Below are 25,387 nucleotides of genomic sequence, written 5' to 3'. Positions count from 1 at the left end.
ATACCCATATTTTGCATTTTAGCATCTCTGTTTTTAAGGCTAAAGAAAATGTTAAGTACTTTGGTTTTAATTTCTGTATACTACATTGGTGATATCTTCAAGGTCATTTGAAAAGAGGGAGAAATGATTCCAATTTGAGAAAAAAATGCTGAGAACCAATCCTTAAAACTTTGTATAGCTTTTAAACTAAACAACTGCTCATGTGGACGAGTCCATTTCACATTTCAATATGCCAGAGTTACATATTATTACTCCTAGCCATTCATTCAATTGTGACCTGCAAAATGTCATCAGCACACAGAAAAAATTCCATCTTTCATATAATGTCAGGAAAATGAGTACCTACGTAAATTCCATTATCTTTTGTTGGGATGTGACATTTTTTGTAAAGAGTGAAAAGAATATGATTCTTGGAGTCTGGAGAGCTATTGTTTGATATTATATTTGTATTATAAACAAATTTTTCTTGATAGGTTAGGGAAGAATAGGAGAACTTTCAGTGTTTTGAAACCATCTTCTTAAATTAAATAGCGACTTTTAAAAAAGGGACAGAAAGGGCAGCAACATCAGAATCAAGTTATACCAACTTAAAAATGAAAGAAAAACACAAGAGAAAACCCCATTTAAGTTAGATGGAATGTCTAGACACCAAATGTGTACAGACTAAGCATGTCAAAACATTTTCTCTAATTCAGCAGTTTAGAAGAATTGAAGTTCAAATATCCTTGCAGATCATCTAACTTTAGCGATATTGTACATTGGAAATGATGATATTCCTAATAAATTAAAGGGTAAAACTAAGGAGAGAACAAGAAAGAGAGTAGGTATAATTTGGTAAATGTCACTAGGGCTCATTTATAGGGGTCTTTCTTAAATGTTTCTTAAACCCTTCCTTTGCTGCATTTAGCTGTTTGTTTCACTCTCCTGATTTGTCCATGTCAAATGACAGTATGGAACTGGCCTGTTCCCTGGGATGCTCTAAAACAAAGAACATTGAATAACAGATGTGATAGTACTTATAATCCCAAATCCTATTTAGATTTGTACAGTGTAAAGATAGAAAGGTAGATTTATATTCTATATAGATTAGGAAATCTGCCTTCAGTCATTCAGCAAAATGTAATTGAACATTGATTTCATATGAAGTTCTTCTTTCCAAGTTTTTTTAACTTAATGCTTTCTATGGATATGACGATTTTAAAAGAATTCATGTTCTAACATATTATCGTGGGTGCTACAGATGGTATTTTATACCTGCTTTGAGCATTACTGAAATTAAAATAAGGAGACGGGACGGGAGAGATGGCTCAGCAGTTAAGAGCACTGGCTGCTCTTGCAGAGGACCCAGGTTCAATTCCCAGCACCCACATGGCAGTGACAAATGTCTATAATTCCAGGTCCAGGAAATCTGACACCCTCTTCTGACCTCTGTGGGCACTGCACAACACTGGTGCACTTACATATATGTAGGCAGTATTCTCATACATATAAAATTAAATATAAAATAGAATAAAATAAGGAGACAGGACTGTAGTGATGGAATGCTTAGCCTTACTAGACCAGTTTGCTTCTTTGAAATATGAATGAGTTGACAAGTAACCACAGAAGTCTGTGCTTTTTCAGATCTCGGATTCTAAGCTCAAAACCACTTCTCTGGAGATCATACAGTAGGCTTTATAAACATGAGCTCTGAGGCTGTTTGATGAATGCTCATCATCGCTGTCCTTCATGATCAAATAAGATGCTTTCCTGATGTCCTTGACCTTGTAGAGACATCCTTAAATCAACATCTTCAAAAGTTTCTAAATCAAAGAAGACGATCTCATAATTCCTCTAAGTCAGCTATTCTAAGGATCAAAGATGATCATTCAGATGAAACAGCTTATTTCTCAAGCTATCCTACATGTTGTGTGCTGAAATTTGCTTCAGTAAGTAAGAGAATTCAAGTTACTATTGAATGTTTTTAAAACATTGCAAGCAATGATTGCTTCATTGTTGCTTTTTGGATACTGATATTATTCTTGGCCTAATGACCAATGTATTTCAGTTTTCTGTATATGTCCTATAATAACTGCTATAATTCTTGCAGACTTTCCCTAAAGAGACCCTTAGTGAGCACTGTATGATATGACGGTGCCTGGGCTCCACTTCCAAACTGCTTTCTAGGATATTGTAAGTACAAATGGCCTCATCCTGCTTTATGACCTCACATAGCTCCCTTGTTCCTGATCCATCATGATTACTAATACCAATGTCTGCCATTCACTGATTGTTTTTTGTACATCATCTATTCTTCTCATTTGATGTGCATTTCCTCATTTCAATCTCACAGTAGCTTATAACATAGATTTATGAGAAAAAGATAAAATATTTGCCTAAAGTCACAGTTAGTCTTAAAAAATCACAACATTTAAAGCATTGCAGTATAATTCAATAATCCATATTTTTTGAAACGGTATCATGTAGTCTAGTAATTTTCCATGTAGTGAAGGATGATCTTGAAATCTTGTTTCTCTTGTTTCTATCTCACAAGTTCTACCACTGCAGGCTTGTGCCACCACATCTCATCCAGAGTTTACATTCATAATGAGCATCCTTGCCCTTTCTATAAGTGTATGTGGCTTGTTAATAGTATGCCAAATATTTGGTATATTACCCAGGCTCAAATCCCAGCTCTGTGATCTTGGATAACTAAGTCTCTCTGAACCTCAAATGTATAAGATGAGGATAATAATAATTCAAAACTCTAATATCTTTATGAGCTTTGCAAATTAGGACAATGTCAGTAATATGAACTCCTTATCTCACTCAATGATTAGCTTATTGAACAAAGGTGCTATGTGTCTCTCACTTCTTTTCCAGGCCCAATTACAGTGTTGTACAGTAAATGAACTGATGATTGAATACATAGATAAATGGAGGTATAGTAGAGAATTTATTGATCTTGAAAGTTGATGAGAAGGTGTTTCTTCTTGTAAAATTTTACTGATCCAGTTGAATAAATGCACTCTTAACTCTGGAGGTAAACAATTTTCTATCCTTAAATTCCATAGCACACTCCAAGGAAGGGGCTGTGCCACTATCGTGTTTGAACTGGCCTGAAATATACAAATATTGTGGCAGGATCTCCATCAATCTCTGACATCACTGAAGTTATATAAAAGAGGCATTTTGACCTGAAACATGTCACTGGGATTACATTACTGTGTGCTCACAGCAAGCAGGACACCTTCTAACCTTATAAGGAGTCATCTGAATTGACAGTGTCCCTACAGAGAACATTAAGGTAGACAAAGATGTCTTTTATGTAGCGACTGATATTTTGTACTCTCATGCTATTCTACTGGCAGAAACAAGGAGGTAATTGCTCTGAGTGTCATCTATCTTAACGTTTTCAGGGCCCCAAAGAGGCATAAATATAGCATCAATAACCTTGCACAAGACCTTTGGTACTTTCCACTGACACCTTCTGGGACAGATTCTTGATGAGCTCACATGGGATCAAAGCAGCATAATTCAGTGTCTTACTACTGTGTTGAAGATGTACATCAAACTGAGCTCTTGGGTTTAAGAATTTGTCATTATTCCCTATACTCTCAAATATTAATAATACTAGGAAAAAGTCCTATTCTGTGCAGGTGTACGTTGCTGTTCTATCATAGAATGACTACTCCCAGTAGGCCTGACCCATGAGGTCAATTAGCTCTACGTCCCAGGTCTTTGTCTCTCGTTCTCTTGCCTTGGCCCTTTCCTTTTTGACTATACTCTCTTTTCTAAGTAACTGGAACCTTGGTAACTTGACTCCTTAATAAATAAAAGGTGAGGGAGTTCTCCAAGTTCCTTTTCAAAGTCACTGATTTTGCAGACTCTGGAGCGGGAGCCTACAGAGGGATATAATGCCATGGTCAAGGTCATTAGGGATAGAACTGTAAGAGAGTCCTTTCTTTTCTTTGAACAGTCTTCCAGTTTTGTATTTATTATTGCATGTGCATACTGCAATGGTATTGTCTCCTTTGACACCTTCAGCCACACTGAATGCTCAGGACCTAACAGACACAGACTAACAAAATGAAAAGCTGCCTCTGTAGCAATCCTTCCTCATTTAGCCTAGGCTATACTCTTTTCTTCGTTGCTTAAAAATATTTATTCAATGTTTCTTTTCTCAAAGCTAGTACAGAACATCATGGCACAGAAAACAGACATGATCTTAGCCCTCACCGAGGTTAAAAGCAGCACTTACCACTCATTTTGATAATTGTAGTTTATATGCTCATCCACTCTAAGCTTCACATTCCATGAGGGCAAGGTGTATGGCTTGAAATCACTGAAAAGCTAGAGCCCATCATGATACCCAGCTTTTAATAGCTTTCAATTTGTAAGATGTAAGCACAGTTTATTTTAATATCTTTTCAGCATGTTATAGGACAGAAAAAATGTCGGTACTAAAGCTATGGGGTGTTCTCTTGAGTGCCTACTATGCCTACTAGTAAAAACACTAGTTCACAGTATTTTTTACTATCTCCTCTATTCTCCCTTTCTGTGGTATAGGGTTGGATCTGAGACTTGCACATGCTGCACGAACACTCTAGCACTGAGCTACATTCTTAATCCCTATCTCATCTCCATCATAGAAGTCTAGTATTCTGACTCTTTAGAGAAACATAGGTTTCTGCTTGGATGAATAAGTTGCCCAACATCACAATGCTGATAAGTGACAGGACCAGAATGTTAATTCTGATCATTCTTACTGCAAACTGACAGTTTTCTGCCTGTGTTTCTAGTAAAAGCAAAGCGGAGGACCAATCTTCTCTATCAAAAAACATGAAGCATAAATATTTAAGCATTAAAAGTATCTGTGAGTGCTTTTGAACAAGCAAAAGGTGCATATTATGTAAAACTTCATCAACAATCATAGGAAGAAATTGACCTATTTCTTGAAATGCTAGAAGTTTTAGGGTCCCACAAGGAAATATAAATACAGAAATTTTTTCAGAGAAAATTAGCATTATTCTTCTTATGCTTTACCAAGTCATCTTTTTTTATCTGATTTTTTTTTTGAGACAAGGTTACCCTGTAGCACCACCTGCCCTGGAGCCCACTATATAGGCCAAGCTGCCCTGGATTTCACAGAGATCTGCCTGCCTTTGCCTTCCAAGAACTGAGATAAAAGGTGTGCACTACCACATCCAGGCAACTTAGTTCTTTTTGTTATTGTTATTTATTGCCATTGCTGTTGTTTTTGAGACAGGTCTCCCTATAGCTTCAGCTGGTCTGGAACTTGCTGTAGAGTTCCAGCTGGCCTCAAGCTCACAGAAATCTACCTACCTCTGCCTCCTGAGTGCTGTGATTAAAGGCATGTATCACCGCACACAGTATATACAATTTCACTCTTTTGTTCTTTGAAGCAACTTCAGAACTTTGTGTCCAGTTTATTAGTAACATCTAATGCAATTTGAGGATATCACTAGATATCAAAAAGATCCTATTTTTAATTCCCGAAGTAGAGTAATCAGTAGTGTGTGTTTATCTCCATTGGCTTTAGCTGTGGTACAAATTGACTTTTTGATGTCTAGTTTGTTGTAAATTTACCCAAAATTCATTGATTCATGGCAATAAGTGGGACAAAAAGGCTACTAATAGTTTGTGTGTAATGTTTTTGTGTGCCAGGCCTTGTGGTAAGTAGCATAAGTTTGATTTACTATTTTTATCACTCTACTTAGTTACCAAAATCTGCTGATACGGTAAGGCATAAGGAATTAATATAGACATTCTTACTCCTAGCAGTTCACATCCTACTTGCTGTGCTATCCTGATCACAAAGAATAAGCTCCTTATTTTGCAAATAAAGAGAAGCCACAAGTCATTAACTAACAGGTACAGCACTATATTCCTAGAGTTCATGTTTCTTTCCAGTTTCACTGATCCCATTTTAGGCTGTTCTCTCGTTCTTTTTCCTACTTATTGAAGGAATCATGGCATTATTGCATTCTTACCACACATTTTATTTACCACTCCACTCTCCATATCCAGAATCTTCAGATGGAACTTACCTGTACTGGACTGAACAATTCCAGAGTCAACTGTTTGTCCAAGAAGATCATATTGGTTTAAACGTGACCCATCTTCTGCCACAACCACTGAGCGTGCTGGCTCTCTGGTCCACTCATAGACAACCTCTGCTCTTGTATAAGCATCTGAAAAAAAAGCATGGAGCATATGTATGCATCTTATCTCTTCAATTCTCCTAATGGGCTTGTATGTTACATCAGCTTCATATTTCCTAGCTCACTGCTGCAGATACCAAGCTAGGAAAGGAAAGCCCATATTCGGGGATTTGGTAATTCCAAATATATGACTTTTATTCTGAGATTTTTTCCAGCCATTTTTTTTCACGCCTAGCACATTAAGCATATGCAGAGGACACAGCACTGTGGGCATAAACAAAGTTGCTTATTTTAATTGATGTCCATTGTGGTGATAGAGATAAAGATGGACAGGCAAATAAAGATATAATTCCACGTAGTGCTAAATGCAACAAAGCCATATACAGCTGAGTGAAGGGATATAAAATGAAGTGCTACAGTTAGATTTGTAAAAAGAACTTGGGAGAATTTTAGAGTAAGCATTTATAGAAACACACAACCAAGAGGAGATGAGTCAAGTAGGTGTCATGAAGAAGAGTTTGTTCAATAAACAGTATATATATTTTTTTAATTGCAGGCAAAAACTTCACTTGTTTGAAGAAAACCATAGTATTCACAATGGAAATCATGGAGATAAAGTGAGATTAAACTCAACAACCCTTTGTCCATATAATGCTGAGCCATGGGAAGGTCACAATAAATACAAATATGGCACCAGAAATGTTGCTGCACATCTACTTGAGAAAGAGAATGGAATCAACTCCATTTTTATTGCTTAGGCTTTTTATAAGTATTTATTGGCATGATGCTGCTGATAATGATGATGACAACTTATGCTATAGGGCCATTCTTCCCTGTCACTGTGGTGGTTTGACTAAGAATGTCCCCTGTAGGCTCCAAGAATTTGGACATTTTGTCCCCAGTTGGTTGTACTGTTTTGGGAGGTTTTGAAGGTGTGACCATCTAGGGAAAGCATGTCACTGGGGCTGGGCTTAGAGAGTTCTTTAGCCTTGCTGGATCTCGGATCTCAAATTGCTCTCCTGTTTCCTTTGCCTTCTTGAAGATGTGGGAGCTCAGCTTCTGCTCCTCCTCCAGCCACCATGCCTCTCCACCAGGAAGGACCGTAATGAACTGTAATTCCACCTGGAACCATAAGCTCAAATAAACTCTTCCTTCTATAAGTTGTTTTGGTCAGTGTTTCTACCACAGCAACAGAAAAGTAACTAATACAGTCACTTTCATTAGTTGAGACCCTTTTAGCCTGTAATCTCATATAGGAGTAGCTGGGTCATAAATTCATTCAGGCTTGAGAAGAGTGGCTAGAAAGAGCTGGAAGGAGAGAGAAGAGAGGGGGAAAGATTTCATATCTTTTCTGATTTCCAATCACAGCACACCCACTCTGCATAGGTTCAACTGCTCTGCTCTGCTCAGATGCCGTGTGATTTTAAATTTTTAATGAATATCAGATGAGAAAAAGTAATCTGTTCCAGGTTATCTGATGAGAAAACATGACAGGAATGTTAGCCTTATGATACAATCTTGATTCACTGGCCAATGTCCAACTTCTCCATTAGTCACAGTGGGTACAGTGCCCTGGGGCCAAAATATTTTTAGAAGGCTATGAAAATGTTTTAATTTGTTTAAAACCTAAGATCAATATATCCTAACTCAGATGATATTCATTTTGTTACCAATTACCATAAACTAGAATTTGAACTATGTTTTTGAGAAATGACCTCCAAAGTAAAAAGCAGTTAGAGCTTATAGATGTCATAACAAAGGATATCTGTCCCAACCCTTACACCTAGGTTGGGATCAGTGTACAAATATGTATCTGCCCAATATAAAACAGTATGAGATTTAAAATTAGGTTGTCCTTACATGAAAAAGATGCTGCCTGCAAAAACTTTTGATTTGAAACAAAGCTTGAGCTATTCACTGTAATCAGTGTTCCCCCATCTTATGTGGGCATCCTGTCTGCCCATCTTCATTTACAGGTCAATTAACTCAGAGCTCTCTTTGAACAAACTTTTCTGGCAGTTTGAGAGAAGATATTTAATGAGTCCTAAGACAAAATGTGAATGGGAAATCTTGATCTATCCACCTTTTCTTCTCTTGCTATGACTGTCTTCATTGGCTAGAAAGTAAAGCATTTAAGTATCCTCTGGAGTTGTAAGTTTCATCTGTAATGAAGGTATAAAATTTTTCTTTTAAAAAATTTCTTAAAACCAGGAAGGGAACAGTTTGAGAAGGACTGTGTTACTTGCAGTCTATAGATATGCACATTAAGCAAACTATTGTCCTGGTCATGATAAATTCTTGTTTTGTTTTGTTTTGTTTTTAACCAAAGAAGTCACACTGAATTTATAGTAATACAAAATTATTGCATGCTCAGTGTAGAAAGTCCTCAAAGGTCACATGCTTCCATTGAATTTCATAGCTGGTAAACTGAGGCCTGAACACCAAATAACTTGTTTCATGGCATGCCCAGATAACAACTAGGAATGCTATGTATTCTACTCCAGTCCTGTTTTCAATATTTTTCTAGAAAATAAATATATGTTCTATGCTCTTAACCAAGGAAGGATGATTGCTAGTTCTATAACTCAGGAACAAGTGAATTCCAGTGCTCATGTGCTTTTGCAACAAGCAAAACCTCTTATTATTGCATCATATTGCTGTTGGCAATAGTGGCTGGATCTTATCATTTTATACTTTGTCATGTGTCGTCATTGGTAACAGTGACTGGGTCCTATCATTTTATACGCTGCCATGAGTTTTCACTGGGATATTAATACAGTTGCAAAGGGAAAAAGAGTAAGTCACTATTGATGACTCATTTTGTAATTTCTTAGAAACACTAATGTATTGAAGATATACAAGCCCTCTGGAAGAGCATGCAGGAGGCACACATCTCTCACTCTTCATAGTTCTTCCTGGAAATCTTCCTCAATGAAGAGTGAACACCCATGATGCAAGCTGAGTTCTTATGCTAGAGAAGACAGAAGGGAGGCCCAAGGATGGCTTACTTGAATTGATAAATCTTAAGCATAAACATGTCTTCAACTAGTTATTCAGAGTTTTTGATTTCAAAGGAATCATAATGCTCAACCAGAAAATGTAAAAGGGATAGATTGTGACTCTGAAGGACCTTTGTGCACTGCTCTGGAGCCTGGATTATTGCAGTGGAGCCGCTGACAGCTGCTGTCTCTGTTCCTTTTCACGGGGTTCTGTTTTTCCTTCTGCATGAACTTATAGCTACATAAAATCAGTTCTAATGATATTTCTTTGCTCTTCTTCCTTACAGTTCACTTAGGTTCTACATTTGCCTCTAACTTTGTTTATAAGACATTGTTCTAGATCAGCTAGGAAACAATCATTTATTAAGGTGTTACTAGATCTGATATTTCCTAGGATCAAATACTTATTTTATGTTTTTCTCAAAAAGTGTTCAAAGACAATTGTACCCCAGGTACAGTGTGGGAATTAACTGGCCTTATTAAGGTATCTCTATCCCTAACCTGAAGAGAGGGTAGTTCAGTGGTAGTGACTGGAACATACAGGAGAGAGATAAGGAGAAAATCTCTTTTCCAGTGTTCCCTGTATATCAACCTAGGCTTGGGTTACTGGAAAGGTTTCAAAGGCCCAGTGGTAGAATGCTCCACTTGTGGTTTTAGAAACCCCTTTTGCTAATCTCCGTTACTATTTTAGCAACATGTTTATTCAAAAAAGAAAAAATAAGATCAACAAAGCGTTGGTTGTTTTGCATTGGTTCCTACACCTTTCCTAATTAAGCCAGGCCAGAGAAAGGAGCAGAGGAAACCCGATCCTTCTCCCCTTCCTTTCAGGGCAACAGTGGACAATGGCCTGTCAGAGAGCTGTCTCCCAGTGAGCCTGACCACCTGTTTCAGTATATTTACCCACAGGTCTTCCATGTTCTTCAGAAGTTTAAACTTTGAAGAAATAAAGTCTCAGAGGTGTAACCTTTCCTCATTCATTGAATATTAATTAAGTTATGTTCTCTTTGATTATATATACTCTCTGTACCAAGAAATACTAAATAAAATAAATTCTGTTTTTCTAGTGATTGTGGTCCACAAACAGGAAAATATTTATGAATAAACGGCACTAATAATTAATGCAGTATAAAATGGTATAAAAATATGTGGACAATAGATTCAAGAAGATTGATGGAGCTTTGTACAAGTTTCTATGGGGTCAACAGAAAAGACCCTATGAGACAGTATCTATGCTGAGGTGTGAAAGGTGGAAAAACTAGCCACACTAACTAGGGGGATAATGTAGTCAGAAAAGGTAATATGCAAAGGCACTGAGTTGGAAAGTGGCATCCATGTTTATCTTTAATTCCACTCTTTCCTGTGTAACACACTATTTGTTTGCTGCTCATAATCCATTTCCTTCTTCCTAAAATACCTCCAACATTCTTCAGGTTGAAAATGAAAGCCAGGCACTGTGGCCACACCTTTAATCCCATAGTCCCAGCACTCAGGAGGTAGAGCCAGGTGGATCTCTGTGAGTTCAAGATCAGACTGGTCTACATAGCGAGTGTCAGGCCAGCTGGGGCTACAGGGAAACCCTGTCTCAAAACAATAAAAAAATAAAAAGAGAAAAAGAAAATGCATCTCTAGAAAAATATTTTCATCCCATCTTCCTCTGAGAATACCTTACATGAATTTAATTATGAAGAGATGAAGCTACAACATTACTGTCGTTTTAGGCAAAGCTTTGATCTGGTGAAACAGTTATTAGTTTCCTTTTACCAACTATGCCCCCTCTTCCTGAAAGCAGATGCACTGGCTTGAGTTTCAGCTGCCATCTTGTGATGAAGAAGATCAGTCAAGGACATCACTTTGTTAGACCTTGAACTAGCACTCAACCAACAACCTTTATACAGCCTATATGGAAATATAAGTCCTCCTTTTCTTCAGCTATCCTGATGACTGAAATAAATCTAACATAAAGTTGGTAATTCATTACCTAAAACAGGACATTTTGAAGGTTAAATGAGGTTGGGTAGAAAATACTTGTATGTAGGCATATTGTTAGTAATTAAATAATAATGAGAAATCAGTTTTCCCGTGGGAAAAATACAATGTGTGATCTTCTTACCTATAAGTTTTCATTGTGGACTGGATGATCTTATAAATGTTCATATGCATCATGTACTATATGTCACACAAGTAATATATAACATTATCACTGTTAGAAATGGGACTGGTTTTCAGGAGAAAACAGAAGACTCCATAATGTAAAGTGTATATTAAAATGACTAAAGGATGCTCCCCAAAGTCCTGTTTAACTGACAGGTTTAGAGGTGTCCTTGAGTCTTTGGGATAGAATGGGATTTATAAATAGAAAACAATGTCTCTCCAAAACTAGGGCTGCTAAAGGCTCTCTGCTATACTCTTTGCTTGCTGTCTTCCTACACTATCACTATTTTTCTTCTATGAATCATATCTTCACCAAAATAGTTGCTCAGTCTGCCTGCTACTGAGAACAGAAAGCTGGTTAGGTAAACCAGAAGCTGACTCAGTCCTTGTATGAAACTCCACTGCAGAGATCCATGAATATATTACCTCTACTCCACGCAAGATAGTTTGACATAGAAGGAGGAAGAGAAGACTGAGAAGCCAGATGTCCAGGCCAATGCACTCTGGGTTCCTCAAAGATACCCCTCACTGTTTACAAATAGTAGAAATCCAGAGAGTTAAAGGAAGTGTATCTAGGATACCTTCAAATTCAATCCCAGACATAAATGTATCTGTGAATTCCATGGGAGGTTCCTACTTGGTCTGAGTGAATTTAAAGATGACAAGGGGATGCATTCTTTTCTAGACACCCCCTTAATATGCAGCCTTCACTAACAAAAGCTCGTACATATTTTCCTTTGCGAACTATTAACATTTCCATCTGATAACAAATTGGAATTTTCTTCCAACTATCTCAGTAATGATATAAAGTAAATGCAATAATTCCCATTTACTGGGAAGAAAGTGCTATATATGAGGTAGATGCATTCACACCCTTTTCCATGAATCCCATTTAATAGCATTTTTCCAATAAATCATTTGGTCTGTGCCTTCAGTTCTAGAAATTAATAAACTTTCCTGAAATTAAACAGTGAAGTCAAGGATTATTATTTTTAGGCAACTCTTCTGGTGTATTGCTATTTGAATTTTCTTGATGTGTTTGTGAGTCTCTAACAGACATAAGTGATTTGAAGTCTCCTGCTTAAAATCTTAGAGCTCTCATAAGAATAATGATAATTTGAAGGGCTGGAGATATGACTCAGCAGTTAAAAGTGCTGATTGCTCTTGCAGAAGACCCAGTTTCAATTCCCAGCACCCATGGCAGCTAACAACCACTTGTAACTCCAATTCCAGTAATCCACCACCCCCTTCTGACCTCCGTGGGCATTGCATAACATGGGTGCACACAAGTATATGCAGACATTATACTCATACACATAAAATAAAAACAATAAAATAAAAAATTAAAGAATAATAGTAATTTGAATAAGTTAGCTTACAGCTTCCAAACTTTAGTGGGCAGGCATGGGCATCCATAGGGAAGTCCTCCAAGTGCATCGGACATTCAGCTCTGACTGTCAGCCTTATTAATTGAAGGGAATATGGAATACAAACAGAAGCTCTGTACATTAGACACTTGCTGATTAGAAAAAAATGTCATCAATGTAACAAACATATTGACAAAGCAGAATATGTGTAAAATGCATAGCTATGCTGTGTTCTAAGCAATAAAATGATCTAAAAATAATTATTAATAATAATGACTTTTTTCTAATTTTTGTTTGCTTTATGAAAATAGACAAGATTCAGTTTTGAAGATGAGGCAATCACTACTTGTGTTTCCTACAACAAACAGCATCCACTAATCCATCTGCCTATTGCACTTACTTTGAGAGCTAAACTAGATATAGTCAAATAAAATTATACAACCAAGTGACATAAATGGTAATTACCTTGATTTGATCATTACATAATGTATACATGCATTGAAATACCACATTGAATATCCTAAGCACAATTCACTGTGTGTCAATTAAAGATAAAACAGAATTTGTAAAAGCAGATGCATAAACGCCAATTCATTATTGATTGAGGACACCGATAGCAAGATCAAGAATAGCCTTCCAATCCTAAGCAATGTTCTCTGTCTCCCTCCACACAAAGCATTAAGTACAGAAGACAGAGAAGGAACTGGAGAAGCAGGTGTCCCTGGGCCTTGTGAGACTGAGGTTAATATACAGCATAAGCCCCCTTGATGATTCTCATGTAGTTCCATCTGTTAGCTTTATTTACAAATTCACTGTTTAGTTGTATTTCCCTTAAGTCTCTGGTATGTTCTGGGAATGTGAACCCCATTCATGTTTTTAAAATATTTCTAACAATGAATTAATTGAAACATATTTCTTTTCAGTTTATAGAACTATCGCAGAATTTACTTTTATTTCTTTCGTAGGATGTTAAAGTATTACACCTATTTTATTATTAGTTTTGAATGTGTGCATGAATGTGTGTGTGTGTGTGTGTGTGTGCACACACATGTATATAGAGTCAGAAGAAAACTCGAAGCTATCAGTTCTCTCTTTCCACCATGTGGGTCCTGGAGACTGAACTGAGGTAATCAGACTCCGTGGCAAGTGCCCTTACACATTGAGCTATCTCACCTGAAGCTTTGTAGAATTTTTAGCCAGTTTTTTTTTTTTTTAAATTACCCCTCCCTACTAACTAGCTCAAAAATATTACCACATGTCATTGTAGTCAGTAAAATAATTATGGGGTTATAATACTGATTAAAGCATTTTACAATGTATGCTACTATTGAAATCACAATCTAAAATTATTAAAGGTGATAGTACATTAGCAAAGTTGAAGAGAAATTTAATAAATGGAATGCATCACCTACTTATCCAATAAGAACTTTACATCCATCAAAAAACATTAATCTTAGGCCATTTAGAACCTGGAAATTAGAGCTTAGAAAATTCCCATATCAGTAAAATGGTCACTGGGTTTAGATTCGAGTACAAGTGTAATTTTGGGGAGGAAGAGAGTTGCTCATTTGTTTTTAGGCAAGGAAGAATGTTTCACATTTCCAACATACTTAGGTCCTGCTTGGATGGTCTGTGGTCTTGCTATGTGTGTCTACTGGTCCTCTGATTTATTTTTCCTTGCTATTTCCACCTATTCTTTAAGTCCTGTTATACTTTGACTAGATGGGTTCAATGTATAAAGTAGTTATTGAACTTTATTCTATCTTTTGCATTTGAATGTCTGTGTTTAAAAACCGAGGTGTTCTGGCAGCTTCCATCAAAGGCAAACTGTCACTCTAGATCCATGCTAAACATAGATGAAATTCTGAATATTTCCTTCATTTTTTTTATATTGAAGAAATAAACCCTAGGGAAATAGCAACAGGCCCAGGCAACTGGCTCTGCATGGACAGTTGGAAGGAGGTTGAACGCCTCTGTTGAACCATGTGAAGAACTTTATAATACACAACATTTTCCTGACCTTAGGTATCTTTATATTCACCTCAGAGCAAAATTCTGAACTCAGAACTTGGCAAGAATGTCTATGCTGTCCTCTCAGCGGGGAGACCTGATTCTTTTATTCAGCCAGATTCCCTAGTGAAATGGGAATGTCTCTCTACATATTACCTCCAAGGTCTGGAGTGAAAAGACTGCTTTTCTTGGTTTCACTCTCCAGTTTAAAGTAGAGAAACCCTTAGAATGCAGTTGTCCTGCTGATTTGCTGATTTCTCCAGGAAGAAAAGGCAAAGAAAAAAAAAAATGCAACCAGACATAGGTCTTCTGCTGTTTGCTTTGTTAGAAAGACTCATTTTGCAAGTGGAAGCAGGGTTTTATGTACAAACAGGTGCTTGAATTGTGGTAGCTGTGAATTCTTTGCTTTTTGCTCCAAACAAGGAGATACTTCCAGTCTCCACACAAATGTGACAGGCATAATTGATACTGTAGCAGTAAATTCCAAATGTCCAGTGTCATGTAAATTGAGAGAGATGGGAAGCAGTTATTCATATCTAAACCCTGGCTTATCTTGGGACATAGACACACTGGACCAAAGCAGAGTTTTTAATGTGAATATAGGGCAGGAGTGAATTTGTATGTGAAGGAAACCTTCCCAGTTTGTGACAATTGCACATTCTTAGAAGGGTAAATTCACTTATTTTAGTGAAAGGAGAGACTTTTTCCCCAGAGGAAGAAAGCTGCTGTTGATTTTTTCAGAAAGATTTAGACACTTTGTGCTTTTAAATAGTTTTTCGTTCTTCTACACATGGGCCAGTTAGCTCTGTGATTGCATGTCTGTGTTTAGGTGAAAAAGCAGTAAAAGAAAACACAGGCTGGATGTGTTTGCAATTCCCATGTTTTCCAAGCACTTGGGCTGCTAAGGTAGGAGGATCAGAAATTCTAAGCCAGCCTGGGCTACACAGTGACTTGGAGGCCAGCCCAGGGTCACATAGTAAGACTCTTAACACACGCACAAAATCAAAGCATGAAAAATATGTTTTAAAAGGTAAGTAAATGAAGAAAAGAAACACAGTTGTGGGTCCAGTGACACAACTCTGTTCATCTCTCTAATACAGGAAGCTGCTGTTTTGTAACTCATTACATCACTTCTTAAGAAATTGTTGCACCACATGGGACTTTGGCGTTTCATAAGGAATAGGATGGGAAAAAAGTAGCCCATGTGGTTTTCCAGTTAAAATCTGAAGGATTCTGTTATATAACCTCCTTTCAACTTTGGAGATAGAGGAATGGAGTTAAAAAGAACACATTGTGGGAGTGGAGAGAGAACTCAGAGACTAAGACTGCTGCGCTTGCAATGGACCAGGGTTCAGTTCCCAGCACCCATATGGCAGTTACCAGCCATCTGTAACTCCAGTTCCAGGGGATCTGATACCCTCATTTGCCATCTGTGGTCTCTGTATGACACTGGTACACTTACATGCATGCTCTCAAAACACTCATACACATAACATAAATAGCACTCTCCATATAAATCTTTTCTCTTAAAGAAGCAAAAAAGTCTTATGTAGCATTGTCTGAATTTCTAGTATTTTTGTGTTACATAGTTGCAATTGCATAAAAGTATAAATAGTTTTTCCTTCAACCCATATGGGTGCTGATGTGCTCACTTTTCTAGGTGACAGGTGTACTGTTAGGCTGAAATTCTGGGGCTCAGGTCATCTCCTCACTTGGAAATGAACAGGCCTCAGAGGCAATCTTCCCAATCCTGTTGTTGGGTCACTAAGTAGCTAGAACATATTCAGAATCTGAAAAAAAACTAAGAAAAATCATCCAGTAAGTGGGGATCTTCCACTGGGCCACTACAAATTTAAAAGAAATCCAGATTCAGAAAAACAAAAATACCTAGGAAAACTAGTTCCTGTAAGAAATAGCAGATCTTCATGTGTTTTTGTTTTATTTTGTTTTCCCATTGACAATTATACTTTATGATGAACACACTGTAGTAGAATCCTGTCCTTGCTTCCAAAGCACACAGGCCTCTTAAATTAAATGTCAGGTCTATATAAGAGGGAGACCTTTGTTTATAATTGTTTGTGAATACAGAAAGAGTTTAACTTGCTAGATGAATTTAAGGACAGGTAATATTGTACATCTCTGTTTTCTGGAGTGGTCACCCAGTGCCATAGGGTGTGATGCTGGGGACAAAGGGCAGATTTACCATATTTGAGTGATAAAAAGATGAAAAGTGTGAAATGTGAGCAGTCTAATAATTACTCATATTGGGCAGCCAACTTTAATTTAAATAAAAAAATCTTTCTTCATAAATAAAACAATAAACTCTAGATCATTCAAATTCTTCCACAAATTGGGAATATTTTGAAAGATATGCCTTTCTTTTAAAATATCTTTTTATATTCATGCGTCCTTCATTCCGCTGAAACACCATGTACTTATATGACACTCACAAACACATACACACACACACACACAGAGTCTTCAGGTAAAGACAAGTTAATAATTTCTAGCTAACAATACTGTTTGTGAATGCATACTTCTTTATTTATATATTTTCACATGAATTTGTTTTAAGAACTTTGTATGCTCATTTTCCATTTTCCTTTATTTTTATCAGACATATTTTTGAATAGATTCCATTATGAAGCTTCTAAATTTTAACCTTAACCTTACTGGAATGCAGGAGATACGAAGTTTCTAACAGGCAGAAAATCCTCATGCTGAATTATAACAAATTAGAGAGACAGTCTCGTTTTGTATTACTTAATCTACACTGTATTTATCAGTTACTTAACAATATCATGCACACGTGATATTTCAAAGAGTTATGATTGTATAGAAGGGTTATTTTTATACTTAAACATCAAAAAGCCAGAGAGTCATAATGGCTCAGTGACTTGATAGCTTCCTTCTTGTGACAGCAAGAAGCTCAGATCGTTCTGTGGGGAAGTAGGGCTGCCCTTACTTACCTCATGGTGTACAGCAGGGTGCCATCTTCTGTGATCCGCAGGAGCTTGTTAGGCATGGTCATGTTGTGGGCCACAGACTTCTTTCCATTGTGGAAAAATGTATCTGGAGTCCATATTTTACTGGCCATGAGGTTGTTTAACCGGAGAACTGTCATGGGCCCTTTAAATTTTAACCTTTCATCCTTCCAGCTTTGACGGAAAAACACATCTATTGTATATTCCTAGGTAATTTTGAAAAATATAAAGCATTCTCAGTGTTATTTTTTCATATAACAATTAATTTAGTGCTATACATTATATTCTTATAGATCATATTTTATGTCATTATTTACTATATTATTCTTTCATTGAATTTTTGTGTATCTTTTAGACATCTTAATCATCTTTATACTCCTTCCCCACAGTCATATATTTTGCAAAACAAATATCTTATCTTATAGATAAGGCATAAGTTTTGTACCTTTGGAAGCCAAATGTGACTTAGGTACATTTTCAGAGGTAAATTTGTGGTGATACTTTTATATTAGTGTTAGAAGAATTGTGGCTGCTATAACAATATTTTTAAAATGTAGAGGCAGTTTCTTTCAAGCATGGGACTCCTTCAGTTTAATCAGGCTCCAGTTGATAGACCCACACTTGGGGAAGAGCATTTGGGGAATCTGTAGTCCTTTGTGTGTGTGTGTGTGTGTGTGTGTGTGTGTGTGTGTGTACATTAAATTGGTCATGGGCGGACAATAAGGGGAGATGCAGATAGGGAGGGAATTTAAATACCATCAAATTACACTGCATGAAAATCACAGAAATTCAATTATATATATGTATATATACATATACATATTATTTGGCACATCCTGGATAAAAAATTGTCCCCAGTTATCTGTTTAGATAAATAAAAGTAAAGTAATACCCCCAATAACTCCTAAACTCGAAGAAAAAGCAATATCCTACAAATATCCTACAACTTAAAAATAAAATTTATATTTTTAAGACTGCATGTTTAAAAAGAATATTTAAATTAGGTAATTTCAGCCACATGATACATCACATAGCTAGGTGTGACCTCCTAATTCTTTGCAAACATCATAATTAGACTGAACAAATTCATGGTTTTAATGCAGGTGTGAAACTCCCTTGGTTAAGGAAACATTGTTTTTCTTTGCAGATAATATCCATCAACCTCAGATTCTTCTACACAGTGATCAAGATTATGAAAATATGCAATCAGTTTCCACTGGTAATTTAGAACTTTTCCAAAAAGGGGGGTGGCAAAAAGAGAGAAACCGAACCTGGAATATAGAATGTGGAGTGGTGTATGAGTATATATTTGTGATTGCACATGACTGCATGTCACATGAGAAATGTGTGAATCTCATCATCATTCTCAGCCAGGAAATCTATTTATTTGAATAAACAGAGCTTTCCGTATGGCATTAACAAGAGACAAACATCTGCTAATCTTAAAACAAGCAATGTGACTTACCAGCTCCTGAAATTGAAAAGTCTTCTATTCATCTTCCTTGCTGTGCCTGGTACATTGGCACTAAATTTGGAACTCAGTGGTTTGAAATAAAGATTACCACATTCTCCATTAATCTTAGCATACTCAAAACCAGAAGGAGAGCTAACTGGAAAACATTATGTTGCATTATTCTAATCCATGCAATCCTGATGCCTCTAAAAGCATCTGTTTTTAAATCGTACACATATCTTCCTTAGGACATACAAAATAAACAGTGTTTGTCTTCAGGCATTTTGTGCATGGATTTAACTACCTGTTTCTTTCCCAAGAATTAAACAAGTCTGGGTAAAGACCGAATGTATGATCTCCCTTCTGGCACAGGTTTAATATTGCTGATCCATTACTGATCAAGGAATTTGCAGTCATTAGTGAATGGTTTATAAAGCATCACACATAGTGCTAATTGGTGACTGAAATACAAACACAGAAGTAAGCAAAATGACACTATTCTGTTGATGCAAGCCAGACAAGTTACCTTGTTTGTTGGTTAGGTTTTTCAATGTCTGGAAGTGTCAGATGAAAGTCACTGTGGAATTTACTTTTATTTATTTAAATAGGAATTTACTCACAGCAAACATTTGTTAAGCATTTATTCAATTCAGCAGAGGGAGAAATTATTTAGCCCAGAGTGTTATCAGGAAATCTTCTGGAAAAGGAGACTGTGGATTATATCAGGAAGTGATATGGTGTGACAGTGCTTATCACTGGGACTGTATCTAGTCTTGGCTAGGTATATTTTTCTCCTTCTGGACAACAGACAGCCTGATGATAGTTTGATTATTCATAACCTAGACATAGACAACAATCCCTACCTATTTGAATGACACTATACTGGCTAATACTCTGGAGAAAAGCTACTGGTGAATCAAGGTTCCACATGTGCTTAAGATGACCACTTTCCCTTAATAAAGGACATTTGTTGGACTATTTGCTAGCTCCAAGAAGGTTTCATTGTTTTCTTTTTGAAAACTAAATATCAAATGTAAATTAAACAATATAGATTTCGTGTTGCATTTAGCTCTGCTTACATTAGACTGAAATTGAAATTTCCAAATTATCTGAGACATTTCTCCTTTAAATACAGTACAAGACACACACCCATAGGAAAAAAGTTAGGTGTATGTATGTGTGTGTGTGTGTGTGAGAGAGAGAGAGAGAGAGAGAGAGAGAGAGGGAGAGAGAGAGAGCAAGAGTTAAGTGGGTAACCTTGATTTCTCTTTTTCTCTCAGAGCAGAAACAAAACTGAAATTACAGCAGCTGCCTGGGCCCACTTTCTTCATAATCACAAGTGTAAACATTCAGCTCAGTACCTAGGTGGCTTTTAGGGACTGCTTGTAAAATATGACCTTACATCCATGGCCACAATTTCTTAGACCAAGAATGGGCATGTGGACTAAGATGAGCCATACCGCATCTTCAGGAAGTCACAGTATTAGTGACTATGGATGTATGTTTAAGATCTTTTACTTGTCTTACATCAACAACAATTTTACTAGAATTCCTTACAGCTGCTAATGAAAAAAAAAAATACTTTTTGGAAAAGTCACAGAGCAGGAAAGCTGAAGAAAGTAAGAGAGTTTTCATGATCAAACCAAATAAAAACTAAATACAGAAGGAGGAGCTCTGCAGGGGAGACTGAATATATGTAAAGTTGTGCTGAAGAATTTGTTCAAGTTTCAGGGTTCCAGCTCCCAACACAGAAAAATCTCCCAGAATGACTCTCCTTAATTGAATAGCTCCCTGGAGGCTGTGCGCCTTATTCTGAAGATCTAGGACAAAACATCCCCTTTGTTCCTAAATAAATATTGTATTGAGGTGTTCTTACCTGTACCATTTATTCCCATCTCTTTGTGCCTTCACTTAATACATTTTAAACACTATGGGAAGCAAGGCTGTGTGATTGTGCAGCCTGTATATTTCTGTCAGAACCTAGTGCCTTGGGAATGGGCTGCTTGATGGCCAATTAATGGTTTTTAAAATAAGCTTAAGGAGTTGTCCTAATTTTTGTTTTCTATTCCAGATAAAGTCAGATGCCTGGGGAGCTGGGAAGTCTGTAGGGATGGCCTGCCTGGGTTCCAGTTGCTACAGTTAGCTATCTATCGGGTCACTTTCCTTCTCAGAAAGTATGCAGATACAAATATTACAGAGCTAAAAGGCTTGAAATGAGGATCAGATGAAACAAGCTTTATAAAACTTTAGGACATTGTAAACTCTCAGTAATGGAAAATGCTGTTATGGTTATTATTAAGTTTTTTATTTTTATTAGTTCTCACTTTAAAAAGCAAACAAATATTTTTCTGTTTTGAAATTTTTTTTAAATATCTGGAGAGATGATGCAGACGTTAAATGTTAAGGCTAACCACCAAAATGTCAGAAACTCGCTTTAGCATTCGTCCTTCTAATTTTGCTTGCCTTTAAATAAATCTGCTACTTTTTATACATAATTTCTCAATATGATTTAAATAATTAATATTCTATAGCAAGGCAATCAGGTACAATTTCCAGTACACACATTGCAAATTAGTTACAAAACAGTGCCTAATTTGATCATTTTACAGAACCAGTAGACACTGTTTCATAGTTTTTAGTGAACTGGTTATGGGGGATGATCACTGGCTTACATACTCCCAGTTTTTCCTCTCTGACTTTTGACCCAAAGTTTAGACATAAAATGAAATTTTGAGCAATACAGGATTAATGCAAGTCAAAAATCCTATTATGGGCTTTTATTCTAAGACAAAAGCAAAACCTTACTGAACACTTCAACACTTACTAAACTGAACCAATAACTCAAAAGCAAGATCAAAGTAGTCAAACATCCAACATGGGTGCCGTAGGGGACCCAAAGCCCCATCCCTAGCTGGGAAGTGTTAGCAAGTATGGCTGCTAAGGAGGGGGAGTTCGTTTTCCTCTGGGATGTTTCCCCTATTAGGTTGCTGGTGCTCCAGTGGATGGCCCACACCCACGCACATCCTGGCAGCACAAATTGAACTCAGTAGGTTCAAAGAAAAGAGTGCACGAAGTTGGGAGGGATATTGGTTCCGTGGTTCTGGTGGTTGTTGGAGGGAAGGAACGAGGATGGGTGGCTTTGATCATAACACATTGTATATATGTATGAAATTTTCAAAGAACACATAAAAATGTATTTTAAATATAAATAAAAATTAATAATAAATGTCTGCTTAATATTTTTAAGAGAATTTCCTTTTCTTAAATTTGACTTCCTTTGGGCGCTGTCCCTTAACACCTCTTTGAATACTGTCTATAGTGAGGCACTTTGTCATGTTCAAGAGACAGAGAAGGATTATTAGCAAATAATAATAGTAAAATTCTTTTTTTGTTTCATAGCCTTTAGTCTATTGTCTTCTCAAAAAATTCAGAACTCAGAGAGAAGGGTTTAATTTATTTAGATTATTGTGGCCCCACATGAATTCATTTTTTTAATGATAATTCAGGCTGCTAATCCTATCATCAGGAACCAAGAATTCATTACTCACTCAAACCAGCAAGGTGGTCATGCTGTGAGGTCCCTGAGATAAACCTGTATTTCAAAATTTGGCATCATTTTAAGAATTATAAATAAAACATTTATTTATAAAAAGAAAATAATTCGTTCATTAAGCTGTACTATATACGTAGCCAAAATCTAAGTTGCACTTTACGTCAAGTAATAATGGCTATTGTTTTGGGTGTACTATTGGTAGATTATATAATATAGTGCTGGATAGCTTTAGCTGTCAATTTGACACACTTGGGTAAAGAGAGCCTCCTTTGGGGAATTGTTTCCATCAGACTAGCTTGTGGCCATGTGTGTGGGGCATATTTTTGATTGGTGAGTGATGTGGGAAGCCTAGTCCGCTGTGGGTGGTGCCACCCCTGGGCAGGTGGTCCTGTATTGTATAAGAAAGCAGGTTGAGCACAGGCAAAGGGGAGCAAGCCATTAAGCAGTGTTCCTCCATGCCTTGTGCTTCAGTTCCTCTCTCCAGGTTCCTATCCTGAGTTCCTACCTTGGGTTCCTTCAGTGATGAACTATGACCTGGGAGATGTAAGACAAATAAATCCATTCTGTGCCAAGTTGGTATTGATCAGAGTGTTTTGTGACACATAGTGGTGAGTCTTTTAAACTCAACCAGCCTTACTCCTAGAGCCAGTCCTAGTAACTCAGGGGCTGTACCGCCTCACCAAAAGCAGGACTTACACAGTATCTACAAACATTTACTCAATGCTGTGAACAGGTAGGGTTGTCCAAGATTATTCATGCTATGGAACACAGGTAGAAGAGTTTGAGTTTCGTTTTGAACTTGAATGAATCTGCAAATTTTATTCTGAATCACTCAGGGCTACTTGAAATTAAAAACAAAAAACATTTATACTAAGTACTAACGAAAAAAAGGCATTAAAATAACAACACATCTTTGAAGTATTCATAGTGGCGTTTCCTTGGCCTTTTTACAATAGTTTGATTATATAGCAGCTGACTGTTACAATTTCAGAAATGTTATATAATATCTGCAAAGCTCTACTGATTTACCAACTTCTGTCATAAAATACAGAAATTCATGTTAATTTATTTATGTTGGGTTAAAAAAAAGGTCAGGTATGCATAGTTCCACCTTCGATGAATATTTTACTACAAAGAAACAAAGTTCTCACTTGGGTGTTTACCTTTAAGTCTTTCTTTCCTAGTATGATTAAATATTCACTCAACTTTGGTATTCATTTCCTGCTTGTAGCCAGAAATTACAGCATAACTGGCTTCTCTGTGACAGTAGAGCTTTGAAAACCTGGCATCCCTCAATCAACATGGCCTCATGATTCAACTGAAAGGTGCCTGGAAAAATGGGCTCTGCAAATCAAAACCGAGCAAAGCAACCATTTCAGGGATAAAAAGAGAGACTGCAGTGGTTGACTAACAGTCACAGAAACTCGAGTGTGTTTGGGTGTGCGCGCGCGTGTGTGTGTATGTGTGTGTGTGTGTATTATACATATTATACATATATCAATTATCATACACATGTAGACAGAAAATTATAAACAACCATGCCTTTTCAAGTTTTTCTTCGGGTACTTAGCCTACATATTTATTTCAAAACATAAATTTAAAAAATACCATCCCAAATCAAATATACACTGTCACTTACCATATCATGGTCCGAAACTGGTCCAAAACTGGTGACGAAGATGTCAGTCTTTACTTCAGTTACACGCTCTGATGAAGCAAGAAATTGGGCCAGTGAGTGTCCACGAACAGCTCTTAATAGAATCTACCATCACATACTCACATCCAAATGGGAAATATATTGGCTTTGATTAGCTATTTCTAAAATTGGTCCACTGTGTAGTTCTGATAATTTACTGCTTACACATGGAATTTCACAGTTAATATTTTCAATGTAGAATAGAGTCTAAATACGCCACTTTGCAAGGTGCATTTTCAAGAGAACTCAGCTGCTTCTTAATGAATTTTTCAAGAATGGACACACTTGCCTAAGTGACATTGAATCACTTCACATTATAATAAGAAATATGTCGGCATAGCAAGTGCCTGAAGTTTCAATATTTTTACATAGACAGAATCACCTGGTATGCTGTCTTCTCTTGGGAGGTACACAGGAAGGTTTTGCAAACTTTATGAACTCTTTAAAGTCTCAGGAGTATGCTTTATAAATGATTGCTTTCTACTACTAAATCATAACTGGATTATCCAAATTACTCCTTGGGAAAAATATGACAACCAGTGTAAGTGTTTTCAACTGTGAGGATGAAGAGAACAGATTGTGGCATGGCAAGTGTTCATTCAATATTCAGTTTCACATTGAATGTGATTTTATTATATTGGCCTCTGATGACATATATATAAACCAATAAAACATCTTTATTGTAGTTCTGTGACAACTCAATGTATATTTTCTAAGAAGTACAGTTGCTAACCAAAAATAGAAAAATGTTTGCCAAGAAAGAAATGGTTTCTTGAGGGTGAGAGTGGTGACATGGCTGTATCATTCTCACCTTCCCGTGGAAAGTGGCAGCCCAGTGCCTTAAGCAGCTCATTTCAATTGTGCTTACATCTGTATTTCTATCATAGAACATTACAAGCCACATCCGATCTCTGCAATAATAAATTCCTTTGAAAATCAAAAGGTAGCCTGTCAGGAATTCACTTGTGAATACTAAAGAATTTGGGGTAAATTTCTCACAAGGAGGTTAA

General features: G+C 36.7%; 1 protein-coding gene across 2 annotated transcripts in view; it reads right to left on the bottom strand.

The window, feature by feature from the left end:
• The window catches only part of Gabra1 (gamma-aminobutyric acid type A receptor alpha1 subunit), a 61,015-nt gene that overhangs the window by 14,628 nt on the left and 21,000 nt on the right, over nt 1-25,387 (bottom strand). For both annotated transcript variants that reach the window (XM_008821675.2, XM_008821676.3), the window contains exons 4-7: nt 24,321-24,388; nt 17,661-17,881; nt 12,694-12,776; nt 6,051-6,194 (exon numbers count right to left, since the gene is read on the bottom strand). In XM_008821675.2, coding sequence (XP_008819897.1) covers nt 6,051-6,194; nt 12,694-12,776; nt 17,661-17,881; nt 24,321-24,388 — 516 coding nt within the window. The remainder of the gene's footprint in view (nt 1-6,050; nt 6,195-12,693; nt 12,777-17,660; nt 17,882-24,320; nt 24,389-25,387) is intronic.

This window comes from Nannospalax galili, unplaced genomic scaffold (genome assembly GCF_000622305.1).
Source record: "Nannospalax galili isolate Female #2095 unplaced genomic scaffold, S.galili_v1.0 scaffold667, whole genome shotgun sequence".
In the NCBI taxonomy this organism is placed as follows: Eukaryota; Metazoa; Chordata; class Mammalia; order Rodentia; family Spalacidae; genus Nannospalax; species Nannospalax galili.
Note: the sequence above shows the minus strand (reverse complement) of the source record. Positions and strands in the feature narration are given on the sequence as shown.